Source organism: Salmo salar, chromosome 06 (assembly GCF_965601325.2).
Source record: "Salmo salar chromosome 06, fSalSal1, whole genome shotgun sequence".
In the NCBI taxonomy this organism is placed as follows: Eukaryota; Metazoa; Chordata; class Actinopteri; order Salmoniformes; family Salmonidae; genus Salmo; species Salmo salar.
The window spans coordinates 37,285,001-37,304,563 of NC_138296.1; the positions used below are offsets into that span (position 1 = coordinate 37,285,001).

The 19,563-nt window shown below is 42.0% G+C and overlaps 1 protein-coding gene across 3 annotated transcripts in view; it reads left to right on the forward strand.

The window, feature by feature from the left end:
- LOC106607084 (phospholipid phosphatase-related protein type 5) overlaps positions 1–7,495 on the forward strand; it is a 67,796-nt gene extending 60,301 nt beyond the window's left edge. The window contains exons 5-8 of one of the 3 annotated variants that reach the window (XM_014203676.3): positions 1,219–1,469; positions 1,618–1,794; positions 4,810–4,953; positions 5,485–7,495. In XM_014203676.3, coding sequence (XP_014059151.1) covers positions 1,219–1,469; positions 1,618–1,794; positions 4,810–4,953; positions 5,485–5,544 — 632 coding nt within the window. In that variant the 3' untranslated portion in view covers positions 5,545–7,495. The remainder of the gene's footprint in view (positions 1–1,218; positions 1,470–1,617; positions 1,795–4,809; positions 4,954–5,484) is intronic. The other 2 variants (XM_014203677.3, XM_014203675.3) reach the window with 2 other exon arrangements.
- The last annotated feature ends 12,068 nt before the right edge of the window (positions 7,496–19,563 follow it).

The window sequence follows — 19,563 nt, forward strand, 5'->3', positions numbered from 1 at the left end:
AATAATATAGATAAAAATAATATCGAAAATAATAATATAGATATAAATATGAATAATAATATAGATAATAATAATGTAAATATTAATGATAATAATATTATTAATAATAATAATAGAAATAATAATATAATTATTAATAATGATATAGATAGAAATATTAATAATAACATAGATTATATAAATATTAATATAGATAATACAAATAATAATATAGATATTAATAATATAGATAATAATAATAAAAAATAAAAATATAGATAATAATATAGATAATAATAATATTGATAATAATAATATAAATAATAATAATATAGGTAATAGAAAATAGATGCTAAAAAAACACACAAGAAGTACGATATAATTTTGAGTAGAGGCGTAACTGAATAAACAGAGAGAGAGTGCAATATGAAATTGTATTAAATAATTTGGAGTATGGCCTCACCTCCGAGGAATGTTCCTCGGAGCCAGACAGGTAGCCCTTTGCTTGGCAGCTGGCATCAACCCCACCCTCCCATCCCCCTCCCGCTAGCAGAACGGAGTTCCAATGACATGCCTTAAGGTTATTATAGCTGCTGGTTATGGGAAGGTGAATGGTTGTCGAAAACTGCTGCTGAAAAACAGCAAGTGAGAGAACATGGGTAAGTTGACATAGAAATACATCCCAAGATTGACACCCATTGGTTGAAAGAGAGGAAAGTGATAGGTTAAACAGTAAGCCTGCAGAATGTGCATTATTGTGCCGTGCTTATAGGCTAAAGGTAAATAGGTGAATGACATTCTGCACATGGCTAATAGGATAGAGGATAAGAACTAGACGCTATGCTGATGATGAAAGTTTGTATTCATTCCCACTATGCCTGTATAATAGAAAACAGAGGGAATTATGTTTTGCGGCTTGATGAAGTTAAACAAGCATTCAGACCAGCCTTCCTGATTGAACTTCCTACATTTGAAGAAACACGAGAATGCAAGTAACACAACAATGAAACAGGAAGAGACATGCTTCAGCAGTTTGTGATGGTGATGGCTAAAACTGGTGTGAAGAATTTCAGACAGATTTGCATGTTCATCACTTCAGGTGATCATGAAGGCTTTTGCAATTTCACACCTCAGCTGATAACAGCGGATCCAAGGGAGGCTGGGATAACTAAACTCCTCCTCTTTAGTTAGCTGTCAATGCTCTCTCGCGCGCTTTCTCTCTTTCTCTCTCTCCCTCAGGGGTGTTCTCCTTCGGCCTGTTCACCACCACCATCTTTGCCAACGCGGGTCAGGCGGTGACAGGAAACCAGACGCCTCACTTCCTGTCTGCCTGCCGACCTAACTACACGGCCCTGGGGTGCACATCCAACATGCAGTACATCACCCAGCCCCGTGCCTGCACTGGAAACCCCCTGGTGGTGGCGTCCGCACGCAAATCCTTCCCCTCCAAGGACGCAGCCCTCAGTGTCTACTCTGCAGTCTACACTGTGGTAGGTTCTGGTCTGGGGAGTAGGAGTTTGGACAGTTCGATACACATGTTATGGTATACCACCCTATAGTATAGAGTTGATACCCAGCCTACAGTATTACAATTCCTGACAGTCCTCCTGGTCTTCTCCCCCTACCTGTCTGTCTCAGATGTATGTGACGCTGGTATTCCGGACCAAAGGCACTCGGCTGACCAAGCCTACGGTCAGCCTGACCCTGCTATGCCTGGCCATGCTGGTGGGAGTGGTCAAGGTGGCAGAGTACCGCAACCACTGGGCCGACGTCCTGGCCGGCTTCTTCACTGGAGGAGCCATCGCTGTGTTTCTGGTGAGAGGGAGGGAGGGAGCTGCTGAGGGAATGGTTAGGGAAGTCACTATTCCGGGAGATGAGGGTGATAGAATGTAACGGTGATGTATATTGATGACATTTTACATTGATATTTAAGTTCATAAGCACAGGGGCTGTTAATCCTGGTACTTCTCACCATGGGATGAGAAATATCACTCTCATTTCACTTACAGTGAGCTCCAAAAGTAGAATAATGAGGAGTGAGAAAATTAGAGGCCAGAATTTCATACCACCCCCCCCCCCCCAAAAAAATATGCTAACCTTCCCTGTTATTGTAGTGGTAAGAGGTTATTCATTCTTGACTATCTGTAATCATGTTAGCATCCACATGAATCTAGACGTGTTTAGAACATATTCTATTCTTATTTACAATAAAAGTGACTCCAAAATGACACAATACATTATTTCTACAGGGCACAAAATAATCTGAAACACAGGCAAAACAAACAGTAAATGCATCCAACAAGTTTGTAGAGTCACAAGCTTGACGTAATCATTGTGTGTTAGGAATATGGGACCAAATACTAAACGTTTGATTACTTTAATACACCAGGCGGTGTCAGAGGAAGGCCTAAACTGTCTCAGACTCCAGTCACCCAAGTCATCTCTGCTACCGCACTGCAAGTGGTACGGGAGTGCCAAGTCTGTGACCAAACTGAGCAATTTATGTAGTGGTTGAAAAACAAGTTTTAATGACTTCCGACTTCAACTGTATGTAAATGTGTTATTTCAGGTTTTTATTTTTTCTAAATTAGCAAAAATGTCTAAACCAATTACCTCAACTACCTCGTACCCCTGCACATTGACTCAGTACTGGTACTCCTTGTGTACGTACAGTTGAAGTCGGAAGTTTACATACACTTAGGTTGGAGTCATTAAAACTCGTTTTTCAACCACTCCACACATTTCTTGTCAACAAACTATAGTTTTAGCAAGTCAGTTAGGACATCTACTTTGTGCATGACACAAGTCATTTTTCCAACAATTGTTTACAGACAGATTATTTCACTTATAATTCACTGTATTACAATTCCAGTGGGTCAGAAGTTAACATACACTAAATTGACTGTGCCTTTTAAACAGCTTGGAAAATTCCAGAAAATGATGTCATTGCTTTAGAAGCTTCTGATAGGCTAATTAACATAATTTGAGTCAATTGGAGGTGTACCTGTGGATGTATTTCAAGGCCTACTTTTAAACTCAGTGCCTCTTTGCTTGACATCATGGGAAAATCAAAAGAAATCAGCCAAGACCTCAGAACATTGTAGACCTCCACAAGTCTGGTTCATCCTTGGGAGCAATTTCCAAACGCCTGAAGGTACCACGTTCATCTGTACAAACAATAGTACGCAAGTATAAATACCATGGGACCACGCAGCCGTCATACCGCTCAGGAAGAAGACGCATTCTGTCTTCTAGAGATTAACGTACTTTGGTGTGAAAAGTGCAAATCAATCCCAGAACAACAGCAAAGGACCTTGTGAAGATGCTGGAGGAAACTGGAACAAAAATATCTATATCCACAGTAAAACGAGTCCTATATTGATATAACCTGAAAGGCCGCTCTGCAAGGAAGAAGCCACTGCTCCAAAACCGCCATAAAAAAGCCAGACTACAGTTTGCAACTGCACATGGGGACAAAGATCGTACTTTTTGGAGAAATGTCCTCTGGTCTGATGAAACAAAAATACAACTGTTTGGCCATAATGACCATCGTTATGTTTGGAGTAAAAAGGGGAAGGCTTGCAAGCCGAAAAACACCATCCCAACCGTGAAGCCTGGGGGTGGCAGCATCATGTTGTGGGGGTGCTTTGCTGCAGGAGGGACTGGTGTACTTTACAAAATAGATGGCATCATGAGAATGGAAAATGATGTGGATATATTGAAGCAACGTCTCAAGACATCAGTCAGGAAGTTCAAGCTTGGTCGCAAATGGGTCTTTTCAAATTGACAATTACCCCAGCATACTTCCAATGTTGTGGCAAAATGGCTTAAGGACAACAAAGTCAAGGAATTGGAGTGGCCATCACAAAGCCCTGACCTCAAGCCTATAGAACATTTGTGGGCAGAACTAAAAAAGTGTGTGTGCAAGGAGGCCTACAAACCCGACTCAGTTACACCAGCTCTGTCAAGAGGAATGGGCCAAAATTCACCCAACTTATTGTGGGAAGCTTGTGGAAGACTACCCAAACGTTTGACCCAAGTTAAACAATTTAAAGGCAATTCTACCAAATACTAATTGAGTGTATGTACACTTCTGACCCACTGGGAATGTGATGAAAGAAATAAAATCTGAAATAAATCATTCTCTCTACTATTATTCTGACATTTCACATTCTTAAAATAAAGTGGTGATCCTAACTGAACTAAGACAGGGAATTTTTACTAGGATTAAATGTCAGGAATTGTGAAAAGCTGAGTTTAAATGTATTTGGCTAAGGTGTATGTAAACTTCCGACTTCAACTGTATCTTTGTTATTGTTTTTATTGTCTTACTATTTTAGTTTTTTTGTGCAAATATTTGTCTTACTTTTGAACTCTGCAATGTTGGGAATGGGATCGTAAATAAGCATTTCACTGTTTCACCTGTTGTATTCGGCACATGTGACCAATGCAATTTGATTTGATAAGTGAATTTGTCCCAATACTTTTGGTCCCCTAAAATGGTGGGACTATATACAAAAAGTTCTGTAATTTCTAAATGGTTCATCTGGTATTGTTGAATATACCCTCAAATTAAAGCTGACAGTCTACACGCATAGTCATTGTATCATTTCAAATCCAAAGTTCTGGGGTACAGAGCCAAAAAACAACACAATTATCACTGTCCCAATACTTTTGGCATTACCTTTTCTTATTAACTCAGTTTCTCTCTCTCTCTCTCTCTCTCTCTCTCTCTCTCTCTCTCTCTCTCTCTCTCTCTCTTCCGTTCTCTCTCTCTTCCATTCTCTCTCTCTTCTGTTCTCTCTCTCTTTCTCACTACTCTCTCTCCAGGTGACGTGTGTGATCAACAACTTCCAGCAGACGAGGCCCCCTCCTCTTCCCCCGCGGCCCCAGCGCCCTGAGTCGGTGCTAGGCATGCCCATGGTGGCTCTGCCCTGTGTGGAGAGTCCACTCGAAAAGTTAAGTGGAACTCAGGTAAGGGGTGGGGGTTGGTGAGCGGAAGGGCTGCACACACAGGGGGGGGGCAGACATTCTCCCCTTCTGTCGTCCCCCCAATCCCAAAAGTAGATGTCCCCTCACAGCGCATGCCCCAGCACCACCCCCTAACCCTCAACCCCGACCAAAGCACAAGAACACCAAACCTTGTCTTTGAGCCAGTAACCCTTTACTCTGAAAATGTGTGGCTCTTTAGAGGGAGCCGTTTGCAGTAGTCTCTTCCTCAGCATTCATTCACCATCCCTCAGTGGTTTAAGCTTTGAAGGCCTCTTAGAACTTTGAAGTGAATGAGAAGTGCACTGTGAGCTCTTTAGATAAGGGAGAGCAGAAGGCACTGGGGAAGGACAACCTGTTGGAAGTGTGATTCAAGGGAGCAGCTTTGAGATTGCTTGTGTCTCCTCTTGTCTGTCACCTACACTAACCCTCACCTGACCTCCTCTCCCCTGTCTCCCACCTTGCTCTTTTCCCTTATCCCTCACTTGATCTCTATCCTTCTATCTATGTCACCAGCATCCTGCACTCTCCTCCTCCTGTCCTCCCTACAATCCCTATGTTCACCACCCATTCTGACCAACTTTGGATCTGTTTCTCTTGCTCCTCACTCGTTTTTCTTTTTTTCATCACTCTTTCCACCACATCTTTCTCTCTCTCTTTCATTCCCTCTCCTTCTTCCTCCATCTCTTCTCTTCTGTCCCTCCCCCACTCTTTTTCACTCCTTTCTCTCCCCTGCAGACTCCGAGGGGATCTCCTTTCACAGAGATCACATGACCATCAGCCGTATCGGTTCCCCGCCACCCCAGATGTCCTCATTCCGTCTCGCTCCATTTCCAGCGAAGTCTAGACCAGCCACACGAACATGAACACTCACACGAACACCACTGCACCGCCCACCCGGCAGGCCGCTACTCCACCCTCTACAGATCCTACTCCACGCAGGTCTAGACTGTCAAAACACACGCACACAAACACAACACACACAGCATACTCAGACCTCTACAAACCTCCCCCTAACCTTGTCCAAGCCCAAACCCCTGCGGGAACCGAGAGGTGAGCTCTCAAAGTGAGACTCACAAAGACTTAACAGCTTTCCAGCTGAACATTCACTACAGTGTCAGGTACAGGTAGGCCTCTTTCATTTAGTTGTTTTCTGAGGCTTCTTTTTTGTTTTGCAGACTTTTTTTGAATGTGCTTCATGGTGTGAAGTACACGTTTCACTGATATCACAAGGTTATGTTTCATCTTCTACGTGCTTGTAAGGAGAAACTGTCAGAATCCATTTGAGAACTGTGTTCTTTTATGTTTTCAACTGTCTGTTGGAGATGTCCTCACAGGCAATGCAGCCAGTCATCCTGAAACCCTTCAGTCATTTGTGTCCCTGTGCAATTTTAAGATGAATCCAAGCAACCGCTCAATGAACGCTCTCTGCTGGCTTTAGGGCTCATTTTCAGTATCCTAGAATGAGCCAATCATCAAATATCTGCAAGAGTCAACAAACTCAAGTGAACAAATGTTTACGGACCAATCACTTTCTGTAGCAACTGTGGTACTTAATTACTGTACCTTCCAAATACAGCATAGAGACAACACACACAGATCAGGCCTCTCTTCAGCTCTGCATGACATTACACAGATCAAAGGATTCTGTTCATATCACTGAGGAGAAGACAATACAAGAACAAACGGGATGACACTGCAGACGGTTTATTTTTCTCCGCTTTCGATTGGTTGCAGCTGCAGCAAGTCGGCATGAATAGATACAGATTTGGTAAGACTGGATGAGACACATTTTGAAATACATCACAAGTGGCAGGACATGAGCTTTGTACAGTACAAAACATTTTCTTTTAAACTCAATGTATCTGGACAGGGAACCTTGGTTACCAAAGCTTTGTCATTGTGATGTCACGAAAATACTTGTTTACTTACACATCCCTTTTGCCTGGAATGGAACGGATCACATCGGCATGGACAGAACGCCACACTGGAAAACCAAGATTCCCTGTCTCTGGGCTGTAGAGAGATATTATTGGACTTTGCCTATTCATGTGATAATGTGATTTATTTATGAGGAGATTAATCATAGATGTATTTATTTGATGTGTATATATGGTGTGGTTGCCACAGTTTCATTTTGATTTGCACAGCCCTCACTCATATCCAGTGGTGTGAAGTACTTAAGTAAAAAATACTTTAAAGTACTACTTAAGTAGTTTTTTGGGGTATCTGAACTGTACTTTACTATTTATATTTTTGCCAACTTTTACTTTTACTTGACTACATTCCTGAAGAAAATTATGTACTTTTTACTCCATACATTTTCCCTGATACCCAAATCATTTTTTATGCTTAGCAGGACAGGAAAATGGTCCAATTCATGCACTAATCAAGAGAACATCCCTGGTCATCCCTACTGCCTCTGATCTGGAGGAGTCACGAAACACAAATGCTTTGTTTGTAAATGATGTGAGTGTTGTAGTGTGCCCCTGGCTATCCGTAAATTAAAAAGATTTGCTTAATATAAGGAATTTGAAATGATTTATACTTTTACATTTAACTAAGTAGATTTTAGCAATTACATTTACTTTTGATACTTAAGTATATTTAAAACCAAATACTTTTAGACTTTTACTCAAGTAATATTTTACTGGGTGACTTTCATTTTCGGAGTCATTTTCTATTAAGGTATCTTTTATTTTTACTCAAGTATGCTCATATCTCACCCTCCTCTCTCCACTCCCTCCCACTGGCATATGATTTTCTACCACTGGTTGGTTCTCTTCTTTGTGTTGTATCCTGACTATACCGTCACTGTGCTGTGTAATGTTTCCCTCTGCTGGACAACACACACACGAAAACACTCATAAGAAAACATACATTTAATATTGACAAACTTACCAAAATGCACACACTTTTGGATGTACATACACATACTCACCCAACGAAACAAACAAACACACACACTCACTTACCTCTCCTAATCTCTAGCCTATACCTCCCCTCTTTTCCACTTTCTTACACTTAAACCTATTTGTATGGTTTTGTAAATAGTTATTTTTTGTAATGAGAATGTGATTTTTACACAGACACCCCACTGCTCTCCTTACATTAAGTTGTCATGGAGAAACGGGAACATTAATTGTATCAACTTTATTACTAAAGACAAGAGTGTATGTAAAGGTCCTGGTCCACTCTAAATCAGGCCTGGATTGGACCTCTTCTCGTCCCAAACTGGCAGCCATTCTGCATCAAACCAGGTGCCCTCCCGGACCAAGGTTGGAGTCAACCAAAGATGGCCCGTGGTTTTATGCTAACAATAGAATCCCCTCATGGTTTAGTTTCTCTTGTAATAGTTCACCTGCCAGCCCATATTGGGCCAGTAACCAAAAGGTTGCTGGATCGAACCCCCGAGCCGAAAAAAATCTGTGGTTCTGCCCCTGAGCAAGGCAGTTAACCCACTCTTCCCCGGGCAACGATGACATCGATTAAGGCAGAACCACGTGCCTCTCTGATTCAGAGGGGTTGGGTTGAATGCATTCAGCAGTACAGCTGACTAGGTATCCCAATTTCCCTATACACCAAAGTCAGTGAATTATGACAAAGTGCACTGTATACTACTATCACAATCTTGAGGGGGTCTGTTGCTTTTACCTTTAAGTCATTTAGCAGACACTTTTATCCAGAGCGATTTACAGAAGCAATTACGGTTAAGTGCCTTGCTCTAGGGCACCTTGTCATCTCGGGGATTCGAACCAGCGACCTTTCAGTTACTGGCACAGCGCTCTTAACAGCTAGGCCAAAACTGACAGCAGCTACAAAATATGACACAGATGGCTTGATTATGTTTGGGTCAGAATGTGTGTTCCTTGGTGCACATACAATACATCTGAAGTTTGATTTAGTTCTATTTAAAAAATAAAATAAAATAAGACAAATAATGCAGTAACAAAAAAAAGTGTTCTGACTTTTAACACTTCATTTCATCTTGTTACAACATACCTTCTGTTTTGTAAAGATTTGTCTGATGAGAACAATAAATGGATATTGCAATAAAAAGGATGTTGAGTGTTCGCTCTTGCCTTTTATGAGGGCAGGACACATTCTGTTTTACTGTCATTGATTTTATCCTTTGACCAATCACAATGCTGATTGTTGCTCAAACATAGCCCAGGGTGTGGCTCATAGCCAATAGGAATGTCTTATACTTTTTAATCAATGTTCTCTTTTTATTTTCTTTATTGGACATAATATGCACTTCTGCCTTAGCAACAATCTCTAAAGGCTTGAGAAGAACATAATAGTATCGTTACTGTCACCTACTGGTGAGAGATACGCATTACATGTAAATCATTTATTTATTAGTCAATGCAGAGCTGCAAAGTCTACGCTGATAACTCTCTAACCTCTGTGAATATACAAGTTGTTTTGGATCGGTGTCCCCGGGACAACTTCCGGTGAAACTGGAGGGCGTGTAATTCAAATAAATTCTAATAGTTATTATGGATTTTAAACATTCAGGTACATATAAGTGTCTTATATCGGCTGAAAGCTAACATTCTTGTTAATCTAACTGCACTGTCCGATTTACAGTAGCTATTACAGCGAAAACATGCCATGGGATTGTTTGAGGACGCGCCCCACATCAAAATATTTTCCCACCGGCACAGGTTTCATACATTCACATATAAAGATTAAATATTCACTTACTTTTTGAAAATCTTCCTCTGATTTGTCATCCAAAGGGTCCCAGCTATAACATGTAGTGTCATTTTGTTAGATAAAATCATTTTTTATATCCCAAAAGGTCTGTTTAGTTGGCGCCATCGATTTGAGTAATCCATTCGTTCAACTTGCAGAGAAAGGAATCTGAAAATGTACCCCTAAACTTTGTTTCAACAAGTCAAAATACGTTTCTATTTACTCCTCAAATGTAATCAAACTATAATATTTATTTTGGAAAGAAGTATGTTCAATAGGAAACTGATTTTAGCAGGTGCGCAACTTAGTCATGGCGTGCAAAAACACGGATTTCCAAGACTGTCCTCTTACAAAAACTGTTATTTCTTATTCGTGAGCCTGAACTCTTGAACATAGACTGTTGACACCCTGTGGAAGCCATAACAATTGCATCCAGGGAGCTATTTTACAATATGACCTTTCTCTTGCATTTCTAAGAGGATGGCCTCTCTCTCAAAGAAATTCTGGTTGGTTTTTCTTTGGCTTTTCTCCTACCATATCTATTGTGTTATATTCTCCTACATTATTTTTACATTTCTACCAACTTCAAAGTGTTTTCTTTCCAATTGTATCAATTCTATGCATATCCTGGCTTCAGGGTCTGAGCTACAGGCAGTTTACTTTGGGCACGTCATTCAGGCAGAAATTGAGAAAAAAGGGGCCTAGCCCTAAGACGTTTTAAAATGTCCTTATTACCTCAGTTCAATGTTGTTAATTACTCCCAGTAATGTCTAAAAACTAGCAGACATGCAAGTTACTGAACAAGGAAACACTATTTTATTTTCTTAGCCTAACGGTTCCACAAATGGTAAATATATGTTGGGAGAAAATGTAGAATATATGTATTATGTGCAAGCTAGCATTTGACAGTAATAGCAAAGACCCTACAGATTGTAATAGCAAGGACTAGGCTTTATTGATTACGTCCGTTGACTATGCAGCGACAGTAGAAGGCCACAAGATGGCGACCTATATCAGATATTTCCACCGGCGCTATCACTGTGTTATTCAGGGAGGCAAAGTACCTGTGTTAATGCAAGGTAAGCACTCATCAGTGAGTGCATCATTGATTACGAGGTTGTCATTCCTGTTTCTTCTAGATGACTTTCCAATATCACAGCTGTGAACATTTTAAGGTATTACAATGACACAGTAGCATTGGCTCTCTTAGGCTCACCTCATGTACTACACATTTAGATTTTTATTGAAATCTTAGAAAATAACCTTTGACTCACAATGATTGCAGAAGCTTCAAGACCTTTTAGAATTGCACCTGCGATTTGTAAACATGGGTAAATGAATATAAAGAACCAAAGACTCCATGTAGAGAGGTTGAAAGACCCTATGAGGAGAAATGTTCCCCTCACAGTCTGACTCCATCTGCACTTCCTCTGGGGTTTATTCAGGATGATTTAAACCTGGACTGAGCGCTCTAAAGTGTGAACAATGTTCTGAATATCAGTTGAGAGTGTAATTCCATGTGTATTTTCTGTTATTGATTTTTCTTATTTCTAAACGGTGCTAAATTCCTGACCCTTAACATACATAGAAGTTGTAAAACAGGTCAGAATAATATTTATTACGTTTAATGTTACACATTCCGAATACAACCCAAGACCCGTACTGCTCAACCCTAAAGTCTCTCCATGTGCAGTGACTTGAGGCAGCAGCAGATTCCCTGGTCAAAGAGGAAGTTATGTGCGATCAGCTGAGTCGCTCCGTTGAGGAAGTCACACGTGTCATCATCATCATTAACTGAAGGAGGCGAGGCAGGCAGGATGAGTCATGATGGGGAAAGAGAGAGAGAGAGAGAGAGAGAGAGAGAGAGATGGTGTATAACACTCTACAGAGAGGAAGGGGAGAGAGTGACAGACAGACCCGGATGTTCCGTGGTTGATAGATTAGGTGATAGAGGTATAGAAAGATAGAAAGAGATGGAGGGAAGCTGATTGATGAGAGAAACCCAGGCAATGTTCTGTGACTTGTTCTTCAGTGCTCTCTCTCTCTCACTCTCTCTCTCTCTACACACACACACGCCAACTGAAGGTCAATATTGATTATAATTGTTCAGTTTGGCATATCAACAGTCTTACACTCTCCATTCTTGATACAATGAAAGAGAAATGATAAATGTAATCAATTCTGTGCCTACATGTAAAATGCAGAGAGTGAGAAGGAAATTGGAAGAGTATCATTATAGGTAGTGTGCAATGAAGTTGTCTCCGGAACATGACTAGCAATTACATTTACCCTTGGAAAAGCATGCGCACGTAATCCAGCTATGTTTAAACTCCTATCCAGTGGAGGCACGAGGTTAATTAGTGTACATGGCTGAATCAGACATGCAGGAAGCTCAGGAATCATGTTTGTTCAGATACATGACAGTGTAGTGTCCATGGATAATGCTCACATTAAGTATTTCTACATTTACACCGCCACCCTTTACACTGCAGTGATAAACAGAGTACACTCGCTACACCTCTACTCACCACCTGCCTTTCTCTCTCCCTCTCTCTCTCTCCCTCTATTGTTTTCTATATGTCTTTCTCTCTCACCATCCCCTCTCTCTCCCTCCCCTTCTCAAGCACAAGCACAAGGTACACTCTTCCCCCCTCTCACTTGCGCATTATCTTTCCCGGAAATTGCATTTCCAGCACAGCCAGGGCCCATTATAAAGAGGGAGCGACATGCTGTAACCTTTTTAAAAAGCTATTAGTGATGCACCTGCCCCTCCCCCTTCCCAGCATCCCTCTCTGCCCGTTTCTCCCATCAGCCCACTCTGACCCCCCCTCCCCTCCCCCTTCCCAGCTTCCCAGCTTCCCTCCCTACCCCTTCCTCCCATCATCCTACTCTGCCCCCCCCCCCCCCCTCCTTACAGTGTCAGTAATGTTATTAGCCTGTTTCTACACCCATTACCCTGATCTAACCAAACCCCGGGCCTGCAGCTGCATAGGGAGCAGGGTACTGGGTGTACTGATAAAGAGGTTTTGGTGGAAAAGACGGGTAGAGAGAGAGAGAGGCTCCCTGGCAATCGATGAATGTAAACAATGAACTGTCTATCTCTCCATCCCCCCCAACCCATTCCTAGCTATCTAAACACAAACAGCCAGTGTAACACCAGAGTACGCATCAAACATCACACAAAGGCTCCTACAGGCAGCAGCAGGCGGACCGCGGCTCAGTACACAGCATCAGCACGAGTACATACGGATCTCTGCTGTTGTTGTTGCACAGTCATGTTGTAACAGACTGCAATGGACCACTGGCCAATTACGAGAGCGATAAAAGGCAGGGCAGGGGAGAATGGAGAGCCATAGTGAGTGAAGAGGATGTTGAGACAAGCCAGACGCACCGACGGACAGAGACCAAATCCAATTGCATGGGCTGGTTCCAAGAAGTGGGAACAGAGAGTGGGATTTAAACTGCGAAGCGAGGAAGATAGTTTTGTGTAGCAGGTGGAGCTACAGTCAAGAGCCCAGCAGCCCTTAGAGACACAATGTCACTGTTCTGTCCCACACCACCCTGGAGGGCATGATGCTGCACTCACTTCACCCCACTCACTGTCTGTGTGATGGAAACACAACAGTTTTACAGTTAACATATTGACCCACCCATGAGAATGAGCAGTAGCTGGAAGTAATGTGTGGATTCATCCTCCTCACATTTCCCCAGTGTTTCTGGAAGTTGGCTAAAAGGCTTGAGTCACTCTCAGCCAGTGAGGCACTCTGCTGTCCCTACCCCCCACTCCTCCATCTCTCCCTCCCTCCTCTATCCCAGCCAGCGCCGCTGACACCCAACCCCACAACAGACGCCCTGCTGATCTATACCATGACATCATCAGCGTGAGCCACCATCAGAGCCTGTGGGAGAGACGGTGACCTGAGGGAATGAGATACCTCTCTCTGCCTGCTGTTAATCTGACTGATGGCAGGATCAGGACCTCATCACTTACACACACACACACACACACACACACACACACACACACACACACACACACACACACACACACACACACACACACACACACACACACACACACACACACACACACACACACAGAGACGGAGGGAGAGGGAGAACACAGTAAGGTAATGGCCCATGAGCACATGCTGTCAGAGGAATCTTCTGGGTGTGATTAGTTATGTCCTACAACTGAACATGCATCCACTAAGGACTAGAGTTTGTTAAGGTGAAAGCCCACCACATTGGTACTATCAATGCAATACTGTTACAGAACAGGAAAGAGAAAAGGGTACAGGGTACTGCCTTTGTCTTATGTATTTGGTGAAAAGCAAAAGTGTTTGAAGGGATGACAGGTGGGAACAAAGGTGCTCTTGTGACTCTGCCACACTGATAACAAACAGTGTCTGTTGTCTGAACTCTGAATGCAGGAGGAAGCATCGGAAGCATCAACCAACCAACCAACCACAGACCCAGCTGGGGCTCTGCATAGGAACATCCCTTGTCAGACTACAAGCCAGTCAGGAAGTGAACTCAGGACAGAGGCCTGAGTTCCTTCCCTCCCTTTCTCTCTTCCTTGAAGTAATCTCTGATCCAATGCAGTTGGACCGGTGTAAACATGGATTGGTTGATATTTCCATGTCAAGAGACAGCAATAAACTTGCATTGTGAGTCCATACCTCATGCAGTACCTCCAGCCGATCACGGACCAGACAGACTGTCAGGGTCTCTACGGGATCCACTTCCCATCTAGAGTCTGGGCATCTGGAACCAAGTAGTGGTGCTGGAAGCCTGGCCTGCAGTGGGCGCGGAGTGGGTCTGTCTCCCCAGGGGCTGGAGCTCAAGTCTGGCTGGGAGTAGTGAGGAGGCTCCTGTGGGAAGCCTGCTCCACAGTTGTAGTCAGAGCCAATGAGAGGAAGAGAGGAGGTGAGCAGCAGCAAGCATCACAACTCATTCTCAACTGAACATTACACGTCTTTGCACGTGTGTGTGTGTGTGTGTGTGTGTGTGTGTGTGTGTGTGTGTGTGTGTGTGTGTGTGTGTGTGTGTGTGTGTGTGTGTGTGTGTGTGTGTGTGTGTGTGTGTGTGTGTCTTTCAATACAATTTCCTCTGTCATTTCAGCTGGGGGTAAATGTCAAGAAATACTCTAAGTAAGATGTTCCTGTATGGGCCCTCTGAAGACATTTCAGGGGAATGGTAGACGGCCAATAGGCTGCCTTATCCCTCTTCAATCTAACCATCCTACATTTGACTATGTGATAGAGCAAACTGAAGTGTTGCTTTGAGCTCAGTCCTCTCTGCTGATTGCGTTCAGAGTGAATGGGCTTGACTTTAAGTTCCCCCCAGAGCAGGTGGCGCCACTGGCAATGAGGCAAAAGGGGCTTTGATTTCTAAGCCAGTGGCTCAGTGCATATTCAAACTAGCTCTTTTGTTTGTGTTGCTCCCAGCCCTGAGTCAGACAGACATGCAAGGAATACAAATCAGACCTTTGACAGGAGCAGTTAACCTGGCTCTAAATATAGCTGCCCTGGCCGGTTCTGGGAGAGACGGAGCACAGGGAAGAGAGGAGGAGAGGAGTGGAGAGGAGGAGACAGAGAGCAGCGTGGAGCTCTCTGTGGGGCTGCTGCTCGTTGCTCTCTTTCTCTTTCTCTCTTTCTCTCTTTGTCTCTATCTCTCTTTCTCTCGCTTCTCTCCCTGAACTAGAATATGGAGGAAAGAGCAAGAGCAGAAACTACATGGAGCAATGACTGATGTGCTGTACTGATGTATCCAGCTCTGTGTGTGTGCAGGGATGTGCGCGTGCGTGAGTAAAAGAGAAAAATAGAGTGAAGGAGAGAGGAGGGAATGGGAAGCAGATTGACAAATGAAAGATAGGGAGAGTCTGTTTAATAAAGCAGCAATCTGGAAGGAGCAAGGGAGCGGGAGAGAAGGATAGAAGGAATGAGAAATGTGCTCATTCCAACAGGGATCTGAGGAGACTGCAAAAGAGGAAAGAGAGGGGAGAGGGGGAGAGTCAGACAGAACAGAACACAACAGGACGGGCGGGCGGGCGGTTAGAGGCATACAGGACTCCTGTTCAGTACTCAGCTGTCCTCGCCCGGCCATTTGGAACTGCACACATCACAATGCAAATTTTTTATTTTTGGTAAAGAAAAAAAAGAAATAACATTTTTTTATTTTTTTATTTTGCCATTGCCTATGCATATTTAGTCTCTTGGGTAGCAGATAAGAGAAGTGGAAATTCTCTTCACAAAAAAGGAAAAACATGTTTTTTAGGCGTAGATTTGAAATAAAATGTTTACTTGTTGCCTTCCATTGTATAGGCAGATTTATTTGAGCCTCTGACAGTTTCACTTCAGAAATACTCATTTGTATCTCTAATAAATTGTGACAAAATACACAATATCAATTGATTGACAGACAAAATCCATTGCTATATTTTTTAATGGCAGATCTACAGGCCAATGGGGAGCTGTGAAATAGCCAGATGCATAGAGAGCAGGCTATCCATGGTGCAGGCCTGTGTTATCCCCCAGAGGATGAGGATGGTTAGGGGAGATTTGGTAAGCAGAGATCATAGAATTGAAGCTGTCCGTGTATAAATGCCACACCTGGAAATCGTGTGAGATTGGATTAGAGTGGATACAACCCATCTCTGAGACATCACTGTCACTCACAGCCTACTGTGTTCCTCAGGCAACATGGAGTGACCACTGCATAGGACTCTGCATGCACTAGCAAGACATATGCACTCATTGCAATGATATATCCATCATAGCCTCATATGTTCTGTATGTTATCCTTTATAAAAAAATTATTGGGAGTCCCATAGGGCAGTGCACAATTGGCCCAGCGTCTTCTGGGTTTGGCCGGGGTAGGCCGTCATTGTAAATAAGAATTTGTTCCGAACTGGCTTGCCTAGTTAAATAAAACATTTTAAAAATTGGTCTTGATTAAGATATATTTAAATATTCTTTATTAGTCCTGTAATTTTATGTATATGTTTTAAAGTACAGTATACCCAGCATCTGGGTAACAATGTTATGGCAGCCTTCATTTTATTTTGCCCCCATGTTTTCTGAGCAAAAAGACAATCTTTATTTACATTTTTTACGTAGACTGTAAAATCACCAGGAAATCAGCTCAAAGTGATTTTAATTTAGGAAGTATGTTCCTAAGTATTCCCACTCATAAATAGAAAGGCATTCGTGCGTAAGAAAAAAAAAAGTATGAAATGTATACATTCACTACTGTAAGTCGCTCTGGATAAGAGCGTCTGCTCAATGACTAAAATGTAAAATGTAAATGATTGTATCCCACCCAAGGTAATCAAGTTTTGAAATATTTTTTTTGTTTTTTGTCAAATACTGTTTTATCTGTTTTTGATTATTGCGGTCAATTTCCAGTGTAGAAATAATGTATAACTATGTTCAGTCACGCTCAAGGAAACATTGGTGATCCCTGTTTTATAACCATGTTGTAGTGCAAGGGCGAGGTGGGGCATGAATTTATAACAGAAATGTCGATCAGTCTGCCCTGAATCTAAATTCAGGACCATCTGTAATTTTAAGTTACAGGTAATTAACGCACACCACGGTCATGTTTAGGGCAAAACGGCTCAGAGAGGGAGGTCTCTTAGCAACATGGCACTGGAGTAATTAGTGTCCCTGGTGTGCAGTTTTATAATTCGACCACTTTTCTGAAGGTTACATTTGAATAATTGTCCTGCATTTTTAGCACCATTGTCTAATGTGGGCATTAATACAATGAAGGCAGTTGGCTGATTACAATAAAATGGTAGGCATTAGACTTCACTGGATTATTATTATTATTAGGCTATTATGACACAATCACAGTCATCACCAGCTCTTTTTGGCACTTATAACTCTCATTATCTTGATCCGTAGGCTGTGCATCATGATGATGTGTGAGCGTGAATGTATTTCTCTCCCAATCTCGAGTCGCCTCCGCCGCGCCCCTTTGACCACGTTTGAATCTCAACAATGGGAGGTTAGAAGCGATATAGAATCAGAGAGAGAGACAGGCATAGAGAAAGAGAGACAGTGAGCGAGAGAGAGAGAGAAATGCAAGAGATAACGAAGGAAAAAGGGTGTAAGCGTGTGGCTTCTGCCTCCCGGATCTTCCTCTTTTTTTCCAAAAGGGAGAGGCATTGGGATGGAGTATCTAGAGAGCGGGAGAGAGAGTTGGAGGGGGCGTTTCTCCTGGCTATGATTATCAGATATTTCCAATACATTGTCAACATCGTGTCGTCTACTTGAGTAGGGGAAACTGACAGGACTAAAAACAATTGGTGAGTATATGACATCTGAATGTAATATTTGGTAATGCTTTATATTTTCTCCTCTTGCTGACAAAATACCCCAGTGGCTTACAATCACGAAACCCACGAGGATTTATAGATTGGTTGAAATGATCATATTTTTAACCAAACATTTGTGATCAATTGAACTTCATTGATACAGTAAGGAACAGTACTCTTAACTGGTTGCTATGTAGGTTACACGTGATGGTAAATACTTGTTTGACCATGGTAAAGGATAGCCCTCCATCATCAAGTGGAAAAAGCGCTGAGTGTTTGAAGCGCATCACAAAGCCAACAGTGCTTTGACTTCTCAAGCTATGTTATTCCATTTTACTTATCTGAAATGTAATTGTTTGATCTCAAATTCCCTTAACAGGACCGACTGTTTTTGATAAAGGCTAGTCTATGCATTCAGAGATAGACCTACGTGACTTGGTAGACTACCTTGTACTAAATTCGTATTCCTCAATAGACAGACAGCTCGAGATGTCACGAGCGACTTTATGAATGCATGTTGAGAGTGAGGCCTAGTGTATTGCCAATGATGTACTTATACCATGTCTGTTTGTTTTTACAGTAGATTCAAGTTATTGTTTGTAAAGAGAAGTTGATATAGATACAACACTCAATAACCTAAACCTTTGGAAAAGTTAGCCAACTAAAATTAAATGTGAAACTAGTTTGATCAATAGGCTTACAGTTTAAAGTGTTGCTTGTTTGTGATTTTTCGCTATTCGGCCCCTTTGTTTTTTAAAGGTTTGTCATTTGGTTTAAAATAATGCCACAAATGAAACAGGACTATCCATATTGAATATGTGTAGCAGGTGGCAACCCAATGCACAATGCAACACACAGATGAATGATATTCATTCACCTAAAACGTAACAGTATATTTAGTCTTAAAGCTAGAATTCTTAATTGCTACATCATTTTCTTTTATTTTAAATGAATGATATATACCCATTGCACAGGAGGCTGCTGAGGGGAGGATGGCTCATAATAATGGCCAGAACAGAGTGACTGGAATGGCATCAGACACATGGAAAACACTCATTCTGCTTCAGCCATTACCAAAAGTCTGTCCTCCCCAATTAAGGTTCCAACAACCTCCTGTGCCCCATTGATTCTCGAAGAATGTAACTCATAAATGCCTCCTGAGCTTCAACTGTAGTAGGGCCTACCCCATCAGAAACCAAAATGTAAGCTTGTTTTACTCCATGTAAACAAACACCGTGTTGCAACAAAAACACAAAACATTGTTAAAACTATCATTTTGATATCATGGATGGTCAGCCCTTGCATCCATAGCTCTGACTATGAATTTGAGAGTGGTAACATTTCCCCAGGCCCATCCCTCAGCTTTTTACCAAAACAGAGGTGGGGTGGCTGCTTTGTTATTGCTTCAATTAGGTATTCAAGCTTTTAAAGATATGTATTCAAGCTTTTAAAGATATGTATTCAAGCTTTTAAAGATATGTATTCAAGCTTTTAAAGATATGTGTTCAAGCTTTTAAAGATATGTGTTCAAGCTTTTAAAGAAAGAAATATAATTTTTGTCGCTACACGGT